The following is a 21,379-nucleotide window of genomic DNA, read 5'->3' on the forward strand; positions in this document are numbered from 1 at the left end:
TAGGTTGTTAATGATAGTTGACTTATCAAATCAATAATTGCCAAATTAAAAAGAATAATTGCGTTGATTCTCTTCTTTTCAAGAGACATGTTTTGATAAAGAAATAAAAATGAGAATTTCAACCCTTTTTTCCTCCCTTTGAAAGGGAGAGTTTCAACTTTCAAATCAAAACACATGATAATTTTCTGTACGTGATTTATTTTTTCCAAGAGTGAAAAGATATGATTGTGATCAATCTCAAAGCAACTTGTATTATGAGCTGGTTTCATAAACTTTATTTTGTTGAATTTCATATCGATTTACTAACGTCAAATGAACATAAAATTATCGTTAACATTGGCATCTTAACTAGAGATGGATTCTTCTTGTACTATATCCCCATCGTCCCTTCAACAAATTGATAGCAAGATATAGCCCAAAAAAAAAGCAACTAGAGGTCTAGAATGAGGAGTCACCAATACGATTAAGAGAGGCTTTCTAATTACCATCCAATTTAAAATCTCAATTATAAGGTGAAGCGTCAGATTTAATTTAAAATTGCATCGTAAACACACGAAACATTAACCCACAATAGTAGTAAATGACCTTAATTGAATACTTCACATGTGTTAATTTATCTAAAGTTGTGAGTGTAATTTTGAAGTAATAATCAATTTCTTAATCATAATCAAGTCCAATTTGCTGCTAATTAATTCTTTTAATCCTAGGCTGTATTATTTCAAGATTTGGCAACTCAGCCGGTGACCAAAAAAAAAAACATCTCTGTTTCCCATAGATAGTTCAATTTAAGGTTTTAATTAGCAGCATGCACAAACAAATTAACATGGACGGTTGGTGGAATTAATCGTGCTTCGAGCCTCTTAATTACCAACCAAACGCATTGACAAAGTTTCTCAAGTGCAATCCATTATCCATGTGCTCAGCCGCAACAATTCACATGGTGCCTCGCACTATTAAAGACTTTACTTGTGATGCAATAATCAATATGCTCACGTTGCCTTATCCACAATCAACAAAATGATTAGCCGCCGAGGATTTTCTGTGAACCTAATGGCTCACACTTAAACATGCAATGAACCAGACATGTCAAAACATGACGTAAAAACATATGAACTCAACAAAATATCCCAAGCAGAAGCACAAAATTTTGGATTCATGAATTTACAGAGAAAATCTGATTTAATCACCTTTTTTTTTTTTAAAGGAATGATACTTAGATCCTCAAAAGTTTGTCTCAAAGGATGGTTAAATACCATCGGTGGTTTCAGAAATGAACGAGCAGATCCTGTTTGTTAGATATCCCAATTATTCTATCTATTTGAAGAAGTAGGGATAAGAGCATTAATCAACAATGATATCCACCAAAATTATTATACTACAAAGCCCTTATCTTCATTCAAACAGACATAATTACTAATGGAAACAGATCTGAATATCTATTTCTGAAATAGTAAGGGTTTAACTATCTATTGGGACATTTCGTGCGTTTAGGTGTTTCCTTTTTTTTTTTTTTTTTGGTTCATTAGAAAATTCGTTAAAAATGTTTGTTGAAGTTAAGAAAAAGAATAATCCAGAGTGTATTTTCAATAAATTAAGGAGACGGGAAGCAGCTCGGAAGCTAGGTTTGTGTCGAAGAAATCATGTGAAAGCATGTGAATTGGGCATGAAAATACATGGCCAAAACATGAAGCAAAGTTGTAGGTTCATTTGTTTCTCTAACAAAACATTCATTGATCCCATGTTCCTGGAATGCTTATGAAAATTTTGTGGGCCGCTGGCCCCGTTTCTTTTGTAATGATTCAGCAGTATTGTTGTATATAAATGGAATTGTATAGCTTAATACTTCTACCTTGGCATCTGGGTTCTTGTTTTGTGCCATAAAGGCGCTTAAAACAGGGGTTCTTTTTTGTGTAAAAAATCTTCAATACTTTCATGGGAAATTCTCAACAACAGTGCCTGTTCAAGAAGCACAGGAGGGTTTTGAAGAAGAGAAGTGCTTTTATAAGAAGCCCAAAGAGCGAGAAATAATGGAATCGAGAGGAGGATTAAGACCCTCGAAAAGCTTGTACCAAGTGATAAGTCTATTGGCTTGGAAGCGCTTTTTGGAGAAACGGCCGATTATATCAAGCGCTTACAAATGAAAGTGAAGTTTATGCAGATTATGGTCAAGCTATTATCACCGCCCGATGAGTAAAGTTGATCGACTGATTCATTTAATTATCTTTCTTCGCCATATAAATATTTATGATGTAAAATATTTTTGTGTACCCAATCAAGATTTACACTTGTATGTACTTATTTAGAACTGCATCCAGTAGCAGTGGCGTTATTATTTGTATGTATTTGAGTGTGAAAATACAATTGAGGGGAAAAGTTCTTTTAATTTTTGTTGATACTGAGTCCTCTTCCATGCATGCAACTCTTTTCTTTTTGGTTTATTTTTCATGCAAGTTATACCTTCCAACCATGAGCATAACTACGAGCAGTTTGCTGTATTGTTGGGCTTTCAATTGTTTGCTGGTCCATTGGGCACACTTTTCATTTTGCCCATGAGATTTCATCTGTAGGCCCAATCATGATTGAGGCTCAGTTTTGTGATTAAGGTTACGTTGCTTTCATGAGTAGAAAAAAAAAAAAAAAAAAATTCTCATGGGCAACTTCAGCAGCATCGCCCAGCGTCTCTCCATCGCCCAGCGTCTCTCCATCGCCCATCACAGCCCCATCGTCTCCATGATGGCCCCCATTGATGACAGCGTGACTGACTTCGACTCAAATGTACAGCTCCCTTAGACTGCCACCGCAAGTTTCAATTGACTGGTGGATTATTATTGATAGAAGAGCAACATTAGGATAATGTATTGGTATGAACAATTCAAAATTTTCTTAAGATTAATGTTTTTAAAATATGACATTTGGGTTTTTATTGAAATGCCCGTAAGAAATGTTTTTCAACTATCCCAATAAATTTGTTGAGTCGCGTCCTTAATTATCCACTCTTGAAAACCGAAAGCACTAACTAAGATGAATTTTATACTTATGAATTTTTTTTTTTTAACTCTTTTCAAAATCATACGTTGAACAACTCTTGCCCTCACAAACGAAAGTTGTACAACTCTCGTGAGTGATGGCAGGCGATGATAACTATTACCCGCGAGAGTGGGGCAACTCTTGTCCAACTCTCATAGGTAATGGAGACTATCACCAACAAGAGTTGAACTCTCGCGAGAGATGGAGGCTATCCCTCGAGCAATGGTCACCATCACCCGTTAGAGTTGTTTCAAGGGTAATTTAGTCAGAAACGAGAGTACGAGATTATTATGGTAAGAAATTTTGTTACATGCTAAATTTTAATTATGATTTTATGAAAATAATTATATAAGTAAGTTCTTAAGAAATAAAATGAAATAAAATGAAATAAAAAATCAAGTAATTGGTTCCTCAAGGAATTGTTGGTGTTTTACTTTCTGCCTTTGCCATTATGTTTATGACCATGTTACCCAGCAACATCGTAAATAAGGTTATGATAGTTATTTTAATTGAGCTAACATTTCTAGTCTCTTGAAGATTTGTTTCTCAATCTCTTATAATTGACTATTTCTTGTTGATACAAGTTATCCAAACTTTAAATGATTCAATTTTTTTTAGGTAGAAGATTCCCACGGTTAAAAAAATGAAACTCCACAAACTCATATCAAAATGTCAAACTCAAGTGAAAAAGTTTGGGCAATTAACAAATTTCAATCAATAAACTAAAGAAATAGACTTATAGCTGGAGTGTGAATCAAAAGAAATAATGTGTATTTTAAAATTATTTGATGGAGCATGTTTATATCAGCGATTTAGAATAATGGAGGGATGCCAAAAACTCCTTTTTTTTTTCTCTTTTTTTTTTTTAACTCTTGCCACTTTCTTATAGTTTCTCTCATTTATTTTTCCTCTTCCTTTCTCATCACAATACCGGTTCTTTGATGTCACATTTTGATCATTATTTTCACTTTACATTATTGATTAATTTGAAAATGTGCCTTAAATTCCTTCTGCTAGCTCATAGGTGGGTCCAATCAGAAAAACATGGGGTCAGAATAGCATCGCTCACAAGGAATAGCATCAGCCCAACCCAACCTTACGACACCAATTGGACACACAAGTTTCGTCTTCACTGTTAAAGTGTAAACCTCAGTCGCGTCGTCCTCGTCCCAAGCAAAACTCCCTGCCGTGCTGGCACGTCCGTAGTATCTCCGTCGTTTAATTAGACAAAAAATAATGGCGTCAGCTTCAGCCGAAACGGCGTCGTCGTCGAGTCAAATAGCAACAGCAGCAGCATCGCCAACGACAGAGAGAAGAGGGATCCCGGCAGCTCAGTTCGTTGAAGATGTTCAAACTTTTCTCTCTCAATTAGACCTCGATGTCAATTCCGCCCTCGCTTTTCTCCAAGAAAGGTCTCTCTCTCTCTCTCTCTCTCCCCCTCTTTTTTTTTTTGGGAAAACTTATTTTTAAACAAAAAAAAATGTGAGCTTTATTTTATTTTCATCTAATTAATTAAATAACTATTCAATTTATTTATTTTACTGAAGACTTCAACAGTACAAGTTAGTTGAAATGAAGCTGCTTGCTCAGCAGAGGGATCTTCAGGTACTCTTTTTTTTTTTTATATGTATTTTAGAAGATTAATTTAAAATTACAAATTTGAAGTAATAATTAGTTTTAATGTTAGATTTCTATTTGCATTTTTAGTAATTTTGGACAACTTGGTTATTGTGATTGCTAGGCGAAGATCCCAGATATTGAGAAGTGTTTAGATATTGTTGCTACTTTACAAGCTAAGAAGGAAGAGGGGGAGGTTCGTTTTCTTTCTATTTTTTTGCCCCATCTTTTGTTGCTTCTCTTTGGCATTGATACAAGTTATGGTTTTGGATTAATTATAACTGAATGTTTCAAAGAAATTAGATGCATTCAAATTCTTGCTGTCATTTCTGGTGATATTGAACCTAGGGATGGTGATTCACTCACCTGTCATTTGGGCATATGGATATTGAACCGTTGTGGTTTGCCCAACAGTTTATTAATAATTATAATTGAATGTTTAGGGGTGTCTGTCATGTTTGCATTGCTGTTTGTTTGTTGTGAAGTTGTCAATAATGCTCTTGTGGACTTCTCAGTTCGTAAATTTTTCATTAAGAGCATGGGTATTGCTTGCTTCTTTTTGAGCCATCCACGAGAGCCAATGAGGGGGAGGGGGGGGGGGGGATGAAGACAATCAATCAAGGGATTGAGTATTTTGGTCCTTACAAATTTACTGACTTCCTACTGTCTCCCTTAAGGCTTTCTCTTTTTTAGTGTTTTTACTCCTTCCTCATCATCACCCTGCTTTCTTGTATCCGTAAACTTGCTTTTCTTCATGTCACTGTAATTTTATTCCATCTACACGATCTCAATTCAACGTGAACACAGAAAATCTTCATTTGTAAAATTTGCACGTATTCGTTTTTACTGTTTGCTGACTTGCCAGTCTCACAAAAGCAAGACTCTGTGCCAATAGAGTTGCATTCGGCAAGATCCTATCAGCTTTGGGCTTCTTTCAAGACTCTCTCTTTCAAATATGTAGCTGATTACACAAATGAAAATGAAAATGGATATATCCTCATTTTTTTTTCTTTCCTGGATTGTATACATACTGTTTTTATGAGTTTATTACTTTCTACCCATTCCATAACCTCTGGCTCCTTTTAAGTGGAAAAAGAAACCATATGTTGGTCTGATTTTCTGACTGCTAACCTTCCCGTACTGGGCCACTATGTCATGGCGAATATTTGGCTACCCACCAAGCATTGAATTAAGTGATCTTGGCTAATTACTTATATTTGGTGCAGAAAATTGGAACTTTTACAAATCTTCCGGCATTTTTGAGATTAACATCTTAGGTTTCTCTAATCTAAATAACCTCTGAGTCCGTGTCTCACTAAAACTCCCCCATGGATATAATTGAGAACTATTTTGGGACCAAAAAACTGTGAGCTGTCTTGTCATATGTTTTCGACATGACTTGGGAACATCAAAGATGAACGGTTAAGGGTCCTATATTCTGTCTGATTTTATGTAATTTGCTTTTGTATTTTGCATACAGGCACTTACTGCTGATTTTGAAGTCTCTGAAGGCATATTTTCGCGGGCTCGCATTGAGGATAAAGATTCAGTGTGTTTATGGCTGGGAGCAAATGTCATGTTAGAGTATTCATGTGACGAGGTCCATCTCTTTTATCCCACTTCCTGTTATCTTTTCCTGCATTGAGGATATACACATAAATTCTTTAGTGGCTTTCAATGCAGGCTACTGTTCTTTTGCAGAAGAATTTAGAGAATGCTAAAGCAAGTTTAGAAGTACTTATTGCCGATTTGCAATTCTTGAGGGATCAAGTTACTATAACTCAGGTAGTCTGCAATTAAAATATTCCTTTTGGAACTATTGTGACAGTATGAGTGTGGGGTTTTTATTTATTTTGTTTTCTAATAAAGTCTGCTCTTACATTGAATGACCATAATACAACACTAAAAAAAAAAGAAAAAGGGGAAAATGTTTGAAAGTGTTAGTATGCATTGCAATAGTCAAGCCCAAGAGGCAAAGCTGTCGTGTACCAATTTGTATTAAACTATTAAGTCTTGAAAAACTGTGATTGGGCAGGTTACCGTTGCTCGTGTTTATAATTGGGATGTTCATCAGCGGAGAATTCGACAGGCTGCTGCTGCTGCTGCTAATGAGTCATGAAATGAACCTTATCTTATAATTTCACTTGGATGCAGAGGTGGGGCAGAATATGCACCTAACCTCTCTTGTTTCTTCGTTTACGCCAATGGATTGTCCTTGTATTATCCCGTGACTTAAATTAGATATTATTGTTTCTCTCCACATCTACACTTCCAATCCCCCATCATGGTTCAATGATGGACCAGTTTTGATTCATGATAAGATCTGAACTTCTGGGCTTGAGCTGCATTTTTTGGTGTGTGTTTTGATTCATGATAAGATCTGAACTTCTGGGCTTGAGCTGCATTTTTTGGTGTCTGTTTTGATCCATGATAAGATCTGAACTTCTGGGCTTGAGCTGCATTTTTTGGTGTGTGTTTTGCTTTGTGTAAAATTTAGAAATTCACTTACATGATCAATTTCGTTCCATCTTCTGCCCATTTTTGTTGACGGTTACTTTGACATGGTCCAACCGGTTGTTAGTATCTCATAGTTGCAACTTTAGAAGTTAAGATGTTGGGGTCAATGGAGGAAATGATGGGACCAAAAGAAGCTTCAGTGGGAAGATATCTGTCGGCAAAAGTGGGCAGATGCTCTTTCTTGATGTCAGCAGCCCCTTCTTATCCTTGGGTAAATCTGGATCCTTTTTTCTATTAATTTGTTGTGATTGGTGGTTAGAAAAGACATTTATCATTTGTTTAACATGATCGAGTCAATTAAACAAATGATTATATGCTTGAAGAAAAACACAGTAGTTAGGATTACACGTTTGAATTGAATTATTGCAAGGTTTTGTGTTTTTGACTTGAATTTCATACGTTAGGTGGAGTTGCACTCGCGTTTCTTCTGTAAAATTTGAGCTATTTTTATTGCTTGATAAGATGCTGAGCCTTGAAACCGCCTGGCAATTTGCCGCTATTGAGGCCTCGGCCCTGGGCCTGTTGGTAACATCAACATCATTGGCAAATTTCGTTAGTAACCCCCCCTGCCTCCTCTTCTTTTTCCCCTTCGAAAGCAAACGTAAACCAAACTTCCCCCAATTTTTTTTTTCAAAATAAAACTTGTGCTGGCATATACGAGAAAATGTCATCTTTATGAAGATGAACCAGGGATTTGCTCGAAATTTCTGTAATTGATTTGGTCCTGTGTTTCAGTTTGATTCGAGCATTCTAAAACTGAATGCATGAATGAATGAATTATAATAATAAATACAAAAAAAAGTCAAGTAACTTTATTGAACTATTTGGGTTCGGTGTAGTCGTATTTTTCTATGTCCTTAAAAATGCCCATCCCTACCTAATAAGAGAGAAATCAAATACTTGGGATATGAAATAATACTCTCTTAATGAAGGTTTTGTGATACTATGATTATGCATATTTTTATTCATTACATACACGCCAAGATTTGTATACTTGCATGTATAACGTGGTACTTCCGATGTATTATCACTCTTTAGATTCACCAACAAAGTGTTGACTCCATTGGCAATGGAGTCCCCTTAAGTGGCTTGACTGAGTTTGTTCTCCAGTTCGAGTCGTAGGGAAGTTGTATTTGTTGGGAGAACTTGTGTCTTCCGGTTCGAGAAGAGACTTCTAGTCTGAGTTGTGGTATGGGCTTAAAGGTGTTTCCCACAGTTGGAGTCCTTCTTGGAACACCTCGTGGTTTAAGACAAAAAAAAAAAATTACTCTTTAGACTCGATGGTGCGTTAGTCTTGCACATCAGCCCATAACTGTCGCATTTATTGGGAGGCTCAATTCATTATTTAAACTTTAAAGTATGCTTTTTTTATATCAGGAATTCAAAGGCCATAAAAAATGTGTCCCCCATGGGCCACGGTTGCTGCTGTCACAATTCATACTTCTTTGTCTTCCAAAAATGGACCAAGAAAACTGATCTATCGAGCGAGTAATGCCAGTCAAGACGCAAAGATGACGTCGATTGTTGCATGTCTATTGAAGAACCAACAAAGGTCTCATTTCACGCTATGTTTGACCTTAGCAAACGGGACCCGTGCCTTAAATGAATGGTCCCCAGTTACCTCCGCCACGTAGCGTTTGACTCTTTGAAATAGTCAACAATCGAATGGCAAATTGAAGGGGGGAAACGAACATCTTCCCTTACTCTTCTGCCGTTGTTGTGTTGACATTCTCTATCTATTTCTTTTTTCACTTCTTTTTTTTTTTAATAATAATAATTTAGCTTAATTTTTATGGATACAGACAGACATAAGAGTTTTTCTGTTTTCGAACCACATATAAAATCAAATCGGAACAAATTCGGTTTTTGTTAACCTTTGGTTCATTTTTTGACGATACAAATGAACGGGAACCAAAGGTTTTTGAACCGGACAGGAGCAATTAATTTCATTTTTTGAAGGTACAATCATTATATTTTTATTAACCCAAAACTAATAGGCTTGATAATGGGATTGTTTTTTTTTTTAGTAATTATTATAGTTGCTTAATTATAATAATGGAACAGAGATATTTGAAATGCCGGGAAAGCCGCTTTGCAGTCACGGGATTAGATTTCATCTACAATTTTTTTGAGTTAATTTATCATGATGCGAATGTATACCAACAAATTTAATTTGGAAATCTTTTGTGATTAATTTAATAATGATAGTGGAAAACAAGAATCTCAAACCGACTCATTATGATCAATAAAATAAGTTTTCAATTTGGAGTCTTTTCTTTAGACCAATTTTTCAAGATGCAATACGCTATACTAGTATTTTTCAACAAAAAAAAAAAAAGTTTTTTTTTCTTTCTTGATAATAGAAACCTAACCCTTTTTCTTCCTTTTATCATCGAATAATATAAACTAAACTTTTCTTCAATCTTGATGCGAGTACAAATTGAAAATTTGATCCTTTGATCTTAAGTAATTTTACCAATTTCTTTTTGCAAAATAATTCTTTCCCCGAAATAACAATAAGTAAGAGGCAACAAGACAAATATGATAAAAAAAAAAAAAAAACCTTCCACCTTCAAGAAAACCCCAACAGTTAAAGTATAAATTTAGCCAAATGCATCCATCGGCTAAATACGAGCCCTCCAAATATATGACATAACTTGGAAATTTCACTTTAATAAAAGTAACTTAGCTGTAATTTATCTCTGAACTCCCAACGATAACAACGTCAATGACAAGACCAACTTGCCTTTTCTTAATTTCCTCCATGCTCCTTGATTTAAACTAACTTATATTTACTTTGTTAATAGTCCCTAACACCGATCAAAATCAAACCGTTTAAATGGAATTCATACCGCATAATTAATTAATTAATTAATTAATTTGTGCTTCCTTCACGTGATATGCATAGACACATGTGTGTTAATTGATCCAACACTCAAATCGATCAAATTATTTTAAATTTAAACGGAAATGATTTAGCTTCTACCAAATTTTAAGTTAAATGTGGTACTTAAGATAGATGATTGCTTAAAATGGAAGCATTAGTAAAATTCTGATGGCGGAACGTATGAACTGGAAAACCCCCCAGGGAACGGAATCAAATTTTGTAGCAAATTTTTATTTTTTTATTTTTTTATTTTTTTATTTATATATATATATATATATATATATATATATATATATATATATATAGATAAAAATAAAGACGTGCACGCAAAACGAGGCTGATTTGTCATCACTCCTTCCACAGAGACATGACACAGTGTCCCTGTTCTGTAATTAAAGTCGTTTTGTCCGTTTCCAAACGACGCGTTTTGCGCTTCCATTTCTATAATCATCTATTCTTTTGACTTTGACTTGTGTGGCATGTGCGGCGAAGATCCTAACACCCAGTCCTTAAAAATAATTTATAAAAATTTCAGAGTCGTATGATATAATTAATTCAATAAGGTTTCAAAGTCTTTTTATTTTTGTTTGTCTATTAAAGTAACTTGAATTTGCCGCAATCACCGGTGAGTGTTTCCCATTTCATTTCATGAGAAACTGCGGGAAAATTTTGATTAAGTCAACGGTTTTTTTGAATTATTATTATTATTATTCTTTTTCCTACAAAAAACATTTATTTCATGATGTTTACGCAACCACAATTTTGGGTTCGTTGATTTTTCTACTGTAAATAAAGAAAAAAGGATTATCGAATCTCTAATTAGTTATGTAAAAGATTTTTAATGGGCATAATGCAACTTGTTGAATAATTGTATATATAAAAAATTAATTAAGAGGATGGTGTTAGTGTGATAATTAATGGGTTAATCATCATCACCGTGTTAAGTAAGTTATTTTTGCCCTAAAAAGTAACTGTTTTAACCTCGTAATCGCACATGACATAATCATAGCCATTGAAATTTGAAAGCCTTTCTTTCTATTGGAGTGAAATAATTGTGGAAAAATGTCACACAATACTTGAGACATAAAGTTGTAGGAGTGACTATTATTATTACTATTCCCCAAAATAGCCTCCGTGGACTTGGTCCAAGGCATGGCTCTCATTAATTAAAATAAATAGGGTCTTAATCAAGACTTTGGTTTGTGTTTAATTAAATCTGTTGACTATCAAGACTGTAGTCTCACAGAGGGGGAGAGAGAGAGAGTCTGACCTCCAAACAATAAAATATTAGGGCTAAGATCAAAAGGATAAGTTTCGAGTATTAAAAAAGTTATTAGAAATACAAATTAAATAATAGCGTGATCATCAATAATATGACAGTTAATTCAAAAATGTTAAAGGGAAAATCTAGCAAGATCCTTGCTTATACAATTAAAAATATCAAGACAAAGAATAAACGGTTGTTCCTTTGGAATCCAAACTTTAATTGTTTGATTAATATTATACGTAACCACAATTCACAAGCAGCAAGCTAATTAGCTTACAACCGCTATTAGTGGCTTACTGATGTCAACATTCATCTAGAAAGAAAAGGAATCAGTAATTTCAAGATTAGGATTTAGTTAGCTACAATCAAAATAAATAATGTTTAATTAAAAGCCCACGCACAATTAAACTACAACAATTAATTTGTTCATTTTAATTTACAAGTTCGACGTTAATTAAATTGTTTCATCTAATTGTTTGTTTAAGAATTTTTCAAGTGACGATATTTATAATTTTTAAAATATAAATTCGAGATTAAACTACGCTATGAATACACAAACATCCACGTTAAAAGAATGATTCAATATATTATTAAGGCGATTGCTAAAATAATTTATCAATCTTTTTTTTTAAAGAATTACCTAAGACATAATTATGTTGACATTATTTCACTATTGGAGAATCATAACGGTGACGAGTGGGGAAGTAAGTTGGAAGGAATATAAGATGATCAAGATCGGTTACTTGGACGAGAAAACAATATGCTTTCATATTGTGAACACAACCAAAAGGGAATGCATGAAATGAAATGGCCGGTTACATATAGAATATGAAATTCAAAAGTTAATTAAAAAAAATTAAGAACTTTGAAATAAAGTGCTTGGGATATTATATTCGCAAGTGATCAAACAATGATTCTATAGCCATATATGGTTTCTGAAATATTCTCTGCTACCTCTCCAAATTATAAATATATGTTAGTTTATTAATTGTGTATACAATTAATTTCATGGTTTAAACAAGGCACTTGGGTTGTTAATCAATTGACTAGTTTATATTATGAATACCTGACAACCGCCAACCGATCAAATTTTATTTGCAACTAGCTAACCCTACTGATTCTTTTTTTGTTTGGCAGGTTAAAATTTGTAGAAGAATAATCTTGACCTTTTATTTGGGTTTTTTTTATAAATTTGTTTCATGTCAACTTTACTAAGCAATGACATTGGTTGGTGCAGGAACCAAAATACATTTTGAAGAAATAAGAAATGGTTAAACAAATTGATTTTCTTCTCATTTTACGCAATAACGTATCATATATAGGACAAACTATTAAGGGATGGAAAATTCGAGTGCAGCATTAAACAGTAAAGTGAATGAAAAACTTTTGCCGAATATTTTATATATTTTCCTTTAAAACATTCTTTTACAAATAAATTATTTGATTAATTACTTATTTCGTATGTTCCTGTAGAATTTATGAGAGTGAGTTAATGTTGAGTGTCATAAAAAAGTTTTAAAATATTTATTGTTTGTTATTTTAAATATTTATAGCATGTTATACTAGAACGATTAGATATTCTTTTCATTTATATGATCAGGTCTGAACTCAGGTCTTTTATACTATCTCGAAAGGGATTTTTTTAAAGTTAATAATGTACTAGCTTACTAACGCCCATTACTTAATTCGGAAGCTATGAAGTTATATATATATATATATATGTAAATGATGATATCATGCTCCTACTTGACACATATGTAAATCTCACATATAATTATTGAGTCTAATTATTCATATATTATTATTATTATTATTATTATTATTATTATTATTATTATGTTTAGTTAATTTGATGCATTTAAGCAAAGTTACATTCTTCAAGAAACCTAGAAAAAAGTTAACAAATTTCTTAAGCTCGTCATATTTGAATTTGCTGGAATTTGAATTAGTTTATTTATGCACTGGTACAACTTGGCAACTAAGAAAAATCAAATTAGGATCAAAGTACAATATATTTTCTAATGGAATAATTCTTGTAGCATGTGAAATTGTGCAGAACCATGTGCAAAGCTTAGCAAAATGATCGAGACCATACATACAATATTAATTACGAATAAAGCAAGAGAGAAAACAAGTAAATAACTTGTCATCCGAGTCTGTTTTGTGTCGCTGAACAAACAATGATTCAAAACCTTTGACTTTTGACTGCTGCGTTTCTTCGGATTTTATTTATAGATCCCAGAAACTTAGACATAATCGACCACCGCATTACATATTCTCTTTCAGGCCTAAGACTTTAGGACTCAGCCCTCAGACTTCAGGACTCAATTGCCTCTGTTAATTATATATATATATATATATACTTTTCTCAGATGAGTCCTAAACAGTTAAATAATTTAATATGACAACGCGCAATTCTTTGTTTTAGTGTCCACACTTGATCGTCTATTATATTTTTTAGGGTTTTATTGTCTATGCTTCTCTCTCTGTTGTGGGTTTTTTTTTTATGGTGATTACAACCTCCAGAACCATATATGCATAGTTTCATTCTTGATCATACTAATGAGTTGACCAATAGTTCTCCAATATGAAAGTTCCTATGTCTCTTTAAAATGTGAATTAGAGGTTGATAGATAAAAACATTTTACATTAACTAAGATGAGTTATTAGGCTAAGAAAATGAGTTTGAATAAAATCCTCAACTCACGTACGGGCCAGCTTTTGAGTATGACTATGTTTTTAAATAAATACTTTGATGATGTTAATTTAAAATTGTAATACTAAAGTTGCATCATATATATATTATATAGTCTCTATAAATATTTTAAAAAATGTGAATGTTGGCAATAAAGAATGACCAATAAATTGTATATTTCTAACAAGTAATTAAGTGTGAGATGCTCTATATAAATGAAGGGAGAAACTACCTTGAAACAATTGTATGTTAAAAAAATCTAATGAAATTTGTGAGCAGCAATGGAAATCTTTCGATATATAGTTCTGATATATATATATACAATTACATAATATAAAGTAGACGGACCCATAAATAAAATAGGCAAATGGGTTTTTGCATCAAGCATGACATGAGATCACATTTAAAGGATGAACAATAAAAGAAAAAAGTTTCCCTCTGATTAGAATAAAATACCATAGCTCCTTACTTTTCTTTTATTTAGGGACATGCATCGAGCTATCAACTCTATATAAGTCCAAAATGCGAAAAAAGCAACTTAAAACGATCCTTGAAATCAAGATGGTTTGTAAAATCATGAGATCTTGATAGGCGAACAAGGAAAGAAATTGAAGAAAGAAAAAGAAAATGAAAAAGATAGAGCGTGTGGTAGAAGCAAACCCTAGGAATATACTAAAACCGCGTAAAGTGCATGTGCTTTTGGCAGACTTATTATATAACAAAACACGGCCGTCTGATTTGACACGTGGTACAGCTAAAAAGCATAAAGCATCAAGAGAAACAAAGATATCCTGTCACGTGTCAGTTCATCACTGGAAAATGGGGACCAAACTTTTCTCCGACCCCAGCAACGTTCATTACAAAGATGGTTCACGAAAAGGATGCAATAATTTAATTTTCAATTTTATATAAGAACATTATTGTTATTGTTATTATTATTGAAGAATTGGCTGTATCCCTCTAAAATCTTTTCGCCTGATTGAATTGACAAATATTTATGTTTCTGGAATTTTTATTCCATTATAGCTTTTTATTTGTAATGATTATTTGTTATATATGCGCGATGCAGACTGAAGATTTAATATCCACTTGAAGAAGCAAAAAGTTCCCTCAATTATGTACGCTCTTTTAGGGTTTTTGATTTCTTCCTGTGATTCACTTCTGAAAAAGTTTTTGATGCCTAGAATTTGAATTTAAATAATATATGCTTTGATGCAAAAGCTTAAGTTAGTAGTTAATTAGAACTCTAGAGGTGCGGATTCTTTGAGTCATGTGGGTGTGAGATTAGGATAGGTGTAGATCATATGAAATTGAGTCAAGATTTTAATTAAAGAGATCATATGATTTAAAACAAAGACGTGAGAGTACAGACTTCATTACCTTTAATTCTAAATATTAATATTAAGTACGTGAAGAGTTAAATCTATTGCTATTAAGGCTATGAATTTAAAATTTATTAAGTTGGCAACGTAGAGTGGTTGACCCTATATCTCTTGCAAATTAATGAGAACACCTATGAATTTACATTATATTTCGAGAAATTAATATTCTAGAACGACCCAAGAAAGGCTTAATTAATTTGCAAATTAATTGATTATTCATTCAAATCTCATAATTAATTAATTAAATAAAAGGCCTCCTTCAACATATGCTAATAAATTTTGCATCAATCAATGCCATCTAGTTGTCAAATAGATGTAAATATTTTAATTTATCCTTTAAAAGAATTTAAAATTTTAAAATGGAATTAAGCGCTCGTACTTGCCAAATACATCATGACGGTGTTGGCTTTGTCGGAGGGGAAGAAGCTAAAAATCGAAACGCAGCTTCGCACGTGCCACCGAAGCTTCTTTCGCATGCTCGCATTAACGCGGTTAAATTATTTTCAATTTCCATCAACTTTGCATTTTTCTTCTTTTTGAGCACATTTGTATTTTTGTGCATGGAAAAGGCATAAAACTATTTTTATAATATTATTTGAGTGAAAGTAACCCCATCAAGGAAAAAAATAAAGTGACCCTTTGAAAATTGAATTATATCAATTGAGAATGACCCATTAATGTGCGCTAGCTCCCATCTTGTTTCTTTTTCTAATTCTCTAGGGTTTATTTATGACGATTGATGATACTGGATTCTTGTTTTGATCAATTGCAATTGGAATATGACGAACGCACAGGGTGTTGCATATATATATATATATATATATATATATATATATATATATATGATGATGATTTTTGGCAAATTGTGTTTCAACATTTGAAGCAAATACGGTGTTAAATAGAATGTGATAAATAATAACTTATTAAAAAACGAAGTTAGGAAAATGTGTCAATAATCATTTATGGATCATGCTCAAAGGTTCTAAGATATGTCACATTGGTATGGCACTAGTAATAACACCACTGGCTCTACTGTAGATGAAATCATTGGTAATTGATTGATTAGAAAAGAAAAAAAAAAAAGAATCATAATGATAATTTTAGAATCATATCTTCTTGTGCGAATAGGAATTTTTTTTTGGACATTGTGATGTTGTCGGTGTTTATTTATTTTTAATTTGTTTAATTCGTGCATTCATCCTTATATAATGAGCTGTGACGTAAACGTGACAACAATCTACTAAATAATATGAAAAAAAAAAGAAGTTTTTTTTTTTTGTAAAGATAGAAGGGAAGGAAAAAAAAAAAAAAGATTGAAAGCCTTAAAAATGTGAAACTATTAAAAAGGGTGTTGACATATTCTCATATTTTCAAAGTAGTTTTTTTTAATTTTTGTTTTTATATGTTCGGGTTGGACAAAGTCAAAATTAATTCTTTTAGTCCATACTTCTCCCAGTTTTGAATTGGAGTTGCTACAAAGCTGCTTAAAAACCATTCGTTCAAGCTCTTAATCACAAATCAAGATGATATAATATTTAACTATTGGAATTATATGGATCTTTTAAAATACTAATATCTCACATTGGAAAAAAGTGATAGTAATTATTTTTGTGTTTGATTTGAAATTAGTTACATATTTGATTTAATTACAAATTAGAGTTGAATAAATCAAATTTACACGTGATTTGAATTATTTAAGTTGAATTAAATTATGAGATACGTGGATTAATAATCCAAATCCAATAAGAAAAGAGAGTGTCTAATTCAAATTGAATGACAAAAAAGCCTATAGATGATTTATTTATATAGAGAGACAAACAAGGCCTTTTATTTTTATAATACCTACTACAATAATAAAAATAAAAGAGAACAATAAAATTATTATAAGTATCAATATCGGGGTGCAACCTCATAATAATTCATTGTATCCTCAAGATTCAAACCGTATTATTTGTCATTCTTGCAATAGGAATTTTTTTTTTTTTTAAGATATAGAATTTGGTCTCAGGGACCATACTTTTTTACATCTCAACAAATTTATGTTCATTTATCGAATAACAATTTTAGTGTTATGGGAATTGGGATGCAGCTTTCTAATTTATGGTTGCAAGTTTTGTGTTGCTGGGTACAATTGGGTTAATTAACAAGGATGCTAAATCAAGTCATTGTTCATCACCATTGGGTTTACCAGTCGATGTCGTTATTCCAATTGATTTTAGAGTCTAAAGAAGAAATACTAACTGATATTTCCAACACTAATAGTTATCAATTTTTTATTTATGATTTGACGATCAATTAATCAATAATTTATTAACCCAAATGTCTAAATAATTTTTTTTAATATATGCATCCAATGTCATTCATCAAATTCATCAAAGTCAATAAAAAATAAATGAATTTAAATGAAATTGATGATAGTTTATGCTTTTTTTTTTTCTTTAAAAAGTTAAATCAATCCAAACTCAAACCTAACTTTGATCCTGTCCCTTAAATTGCCAACACATTGAATGAATCTTGTCTAATAAAATGCACAAACCTCACAACCAACATACACAAAATTGAGCTTAAGAAACCGAGGGACATTTATGTCATTGACTATAATCAATAGGTTTGCCATGCTCTCACGTAAAAACAAAAAAGTTATTTCCTGTTAAAAAGTTAAATAAAAAAAATGCCGCGAAAGAAACTCAAAAAAAAAAAAACTCTTAAATTCACATGCACGCACACGAGCAAAACAAAACCCCGTTTTCATGGGCCACGTGTACACCCCAGAGCCCGTCCACGCACTACCGGCTAAATCGGTCAACACATCCGCGTACGCAAGCGTTGGGCCCATGGCGGTCCAGAGGCAATTAATGCCAACACCGTCCCCAGTCGGCATGGCTCCGTACGATTAGTGGACCGGCATCTGCCGGTGAACTACCAAATGGGAAACCTCCTTGGTCCAAGCTGTTTTCCAAAATCTCACAGGCACAAAAAAAAGAGGCTCTCCTCTCTATTCACACTCCAAAAAACACAAGCAAAGGCTAAAGCAAGAAGACTGCAAGAGCGAAGCAAAGTAGGCCTCTTTTTACATAGAATTTGTTGTATTTTGATTTTACTATGTGGGTTTGATTGATTTTTAATGGAGAAACGAGAAGCTGAAACTTCAATCTCGATGGCGAATTCGACGCTACTTTCCGATGAGAATCCGGCGGGTGGGTATGGATTAGGAGGCATATTTGACATGTCATGTGAGGGTGATAAGTGGGATGCAGCTTCTTTTGGTTTCATGGACTTGCTCAATGTCCAGAACCATAATACTAATTATAACAATCAAGATTTTGGTGGTGATTCTTTTTTATTCAGTAATACTTTACATCCACCACCACCGGCGGCAGCACCGATTCTCCCACCACCACCACCACAGCCGTCGCCGGCACCGGAATCCTCAGAGGTGTTGAACAACCCAGCTACTCCCAACTCATCCTCAATCTCTTCATCATCAAACGAAGCAGCAGCTAATAATACCAATAATGAAGAGCAAACTGACACGAACAACAACAACAACAACAACAACAACAGCAGCAGCAAAGCTGGTGATGACGATGAACAAGAACAAGATAAGACTAAGAAACAGTAAGTACCCATGAATCTTTTTTTTTTTGCCCTTTTCTCAAAGTAAAGTGACATGATTTTGTATGTGGGTTTCATTCATCATTAGGTTGAAACCCAAAAAGAAGAATCAAAAGAAACAGAGAGAGCCAAGATTCGCGTTCATGACAAAGAGTGATATTGATCACTTAGATGATGGATACAGATGGCGAAAGTACGGCCAAAAAGCTGTCAAAAATAGCCCCCATCCGAGGTGACCAATTAAATGATCGAATTAATTAAGTTGCATATATAAATACGTTATTAATTGATTTTCAAACAAACTATGCTTAACAAAATTTAACCTCTTGCATGGAGCAGAAGCTACTATCGTTGCACTAGTGCCGGCTGCGGAGTGAAGAAGCGAGTGGAGAGATCATCTGAAGACCCAACGATTGTTGTAACAACGTATGAAGGACAACACATACATCCAAGCCCGATAACGCCTCGAGGGAGTATTGGAATCATGGCCAATGATCATAATTCGACTGCTACTTTTGGTGCTTCATCATCCTTTGTGATTCCGCAGCCTCAATATCTTCAACTACATCACCAACAGCAACCCTACATATATAGTTCATCGCCTCCGTTGAATCTAATTACTTCTAATGCTACTAGTACTACTGCTAATTCTAGTTTCAATAATCCTACGTTTTCTAGTTTTGTTCATCATCATCAAGCAGAGAGACGTAATACGATGATAAGTCCTTCACAGGCTTCTTTGTTTCATGACCACGGCCTGCTTCAGGACATCGTGCCATCACAGATGCGAAATGAGCCAAAGGATGAGCACATATAACTAGAAAATGATCGATAGCCTTTTTTGGTTATCTTGTATTAGCATGGTATGTAATTCTCTTACTAACGAATTGCCCACTTCACAATTTCGATCATATATTGATTATTGCCTTTTTTTTTTTTTTTCAATTGTGATGATCGAAGAATTTCTGCGTTTATTCTTTGTATGTAGCTAGAGATTATATATGAATATTATTAGTGGAGTTAAATGGGTACCTTAGTTTGGATCTTCCTTTTTGCATCTAATGATCTTTTGCTTCTTAATTATTCTTCTTTTTGCTGTTGGTTAATTTCGAAGCGCATGTGCATCGGTGCCAGTTCGCTAGCTAGCTAGCTAGCAAAGTGGCATGTGAGTCAGAATTAGGGTTAGGGTTTTCACATTTGAGGAATTTAAGTCGGTTTAAGATTTTCAACTTTATGGGAAAAAAGAGAATCTAGATGAACTTAGGAACTTGATGCTACGTGTTAAGGTGAAAAAGTGAAACCCTAGAGATGGGATAACGTTGCAAATATTTGCTTAGAGGACTTAAATGCAATATCTCAAAACATGCATGGGAAGAAGATGTAGCAATAAATATATAACTTGACCACCATGGCCAAGTCTCTAACTTTTTATAGCCTTTTACTTTCTCTTTAAGCTACACATTACAGATGGGAGCTTGAACATATCACTAGATGTCGGTGAATTATGTGAACATTTTGGCAATGGATTAATTAAGAGGAGATCTTGATTGTAAGTGTGGTCCGAGATTTTGGGTGCGATATGGTATTTGCGTTATGCATTGATGATGATATATATGCTCATATTGCTAGATACTAAGCCATTCTCCGATGCACACTTAAAATGCATACTGGAGGCTACACGACGCTGGCTAGCTACAATAATGTTGTCCATATTTCTTTGACTTTGCTTATTATCCAGTGACCCCCAGAGTTATGTATGCAACTAGAGAGACAGTAATTTATGATTATGAAATGCAGTAGTTTGAATATTTGCACAATCGATCTCTATATTCAATTTTGAAGCAAGAAAAAAAAAATATTATACATGCATTTATTAATAATACATAAATAAATAAAAAAAGCGTGTATATGGGGCTTGTGACCATATAATATTGAATTATATGATTTGTAAAGCTTGTTTTGAGCTATCAAAATCTGCAACAGGAAGAACTAACAAAGGATCAAAACCACATGCTCCATTGAATGCATACCACTGGAAGCTGAATAAAGTGTGCTGGATTTACATTGACTAACTCGAAAAAGATAAAACGATAAGGTGGTCATCTTTCCAAAAAGTCTAATAATCACTATCCAATTTTTCCTAATTCCTCCCCATTTTTCAACTGTAGAAAAATTTGAATACGTATTGCTTTTGTCTTCATAAAAATCTATGTACAAACGCACACGCGCATACACATCTCAGTACACAATCTGTCAAGATTACCCAGTTTCTTTATGCTGATGTATATGATTAAAACTTGAACTCGTGATTTTAGAAGATGTAAATATTCAAAGAAATCCAGAAATTTAAAATGCCAAGTTATGAGTTTTAC

The 21,379-nt window shown here is 33.4% G+C and overlaps 2 protein-coding genes across 3 annotated transcripts; both read left to right on the forward strand.

The window, feature by feature from the left end:
* The first annotated feature begins 4,143 nt into the window (after positions 1 to 4,143).
* Positions 4,144 to 6,991, forward strand: LOC102614000 (prefoldin subunit 3). 2 transcript variants are annotated; one of them, XM_006488762.4, is made up of 6 exons: positions 4,147 to 4,439; positions 4,575 to 4,632; positions 4,769 to 4,840; positions 6,125 to 6,244; positions 6,328 to 6,429; positions 6,680 to 6,991. In XM_006488762.4, exons 1-6 carry the CDS (start codon positions 4,264 to 4,266, stop codon positions 6,761 to 6,763), a joined length of 612 nt encoding a protein of 203 aa, XP_006488825.1. In that variant the 5' UTR covers positions 4,147 to 4,263; the 3' UTR covers positions 6,764 to 6,991. The 2 variants fall into 2 exon arrangements, with proteins under 2 accessions (XP_024948034.1, XP_006488825.1); XM_025092266.2 differs by lacking the exon at positions 4,769 to 4,840 and having other exon boundaries at positions 4,144 to 4,439.
* Positions 6,992 to 18,324: 11,333 nt separating this feature from the next.
* Positions 18,325 to 20,038, forward strand: LOC102613699 (probable WRKY transcription factor 48). The gene is made up of 3 exons (XM_006488761.4): positions 18,325 to 19,010; positions 19,096 to 19,239; positions 19,347 to 20,038. Exons 1-3 carry the CDS (start codon positions 18,517 to 18,519, stop codon positions 19,822 to 19,824), a joined length of 1,116 nt encoding a protein of 371 aa, XP_006488824.1. The 5' UTR covers positions 18,325 to 18,516; the 3' UTR covers positions 19,825 to 20,038.
* Positions 20,039 to 21,379: the final 1,341 nt, after the last annotated feature.

This window comes from Citrus sinensis, chromosome 1 (genome assembly GCF_022201045.2).
Source record: "Citrus sinensis cultivar Valencia sweet orange chromosome 1, DVS_A1.0, whole genome shotgun sequence".
Taxonomy (NCBI): domain Eukaryota; kingdom Viridiplantae; phylum Streptophyta; class Magnoliopsida; order Sapindales; family Rutaceae; genus Citrus; species Citrus sinensis.

Excerpts from the sequence above, each read along its gene's own strand:
- LOC102614000 (XM_006488762.4), top strand. The coding sequence starts at position 4,264 with ATGGCGTCAGCTTCAGCCGAAACGGCGTCGTCGTCGAGTCAAATAGCA. Across the intron at positions 4,440-4,574 it reads CTCGCTTTTCTCCAAGAAAG|ACTTCAACAGTACAAGTTAG; the intron begins GTCTCTCTCTCT and ends ATTTTACTGAAG. Across the intron at positions 6,245-6,327 it reads TAGAGTATTCATGTGACGAG|GCTACTGTTCTTTTGCAGAA; the intron begins GTCCATCTCTTT and ends CTTTCAATGCAG.
- LOC102613699 (XM_006488761.4), top strand. The coding sequence starts at position 18,517 with ATGGAGAAACGAGAAGCTGAAACTTCAATCTCGATGGCGAATTCGACG. Across the intron at positions 19,011-19,095 it reads CAAGATAAGACTAAGAAACA|GTTGAAACCCAAAAAGAAGA; the intron begins GTAAGTACCCAT and ends ATTCATCATTAG. Across the intron at positions 19,240-19,346 it reads AAAAATAGCCCCCATCCGAG|AAGCTACTATCGTTGCACTA; the intron begins GTGACCAATTAA and ends TGCATGGAGCAG.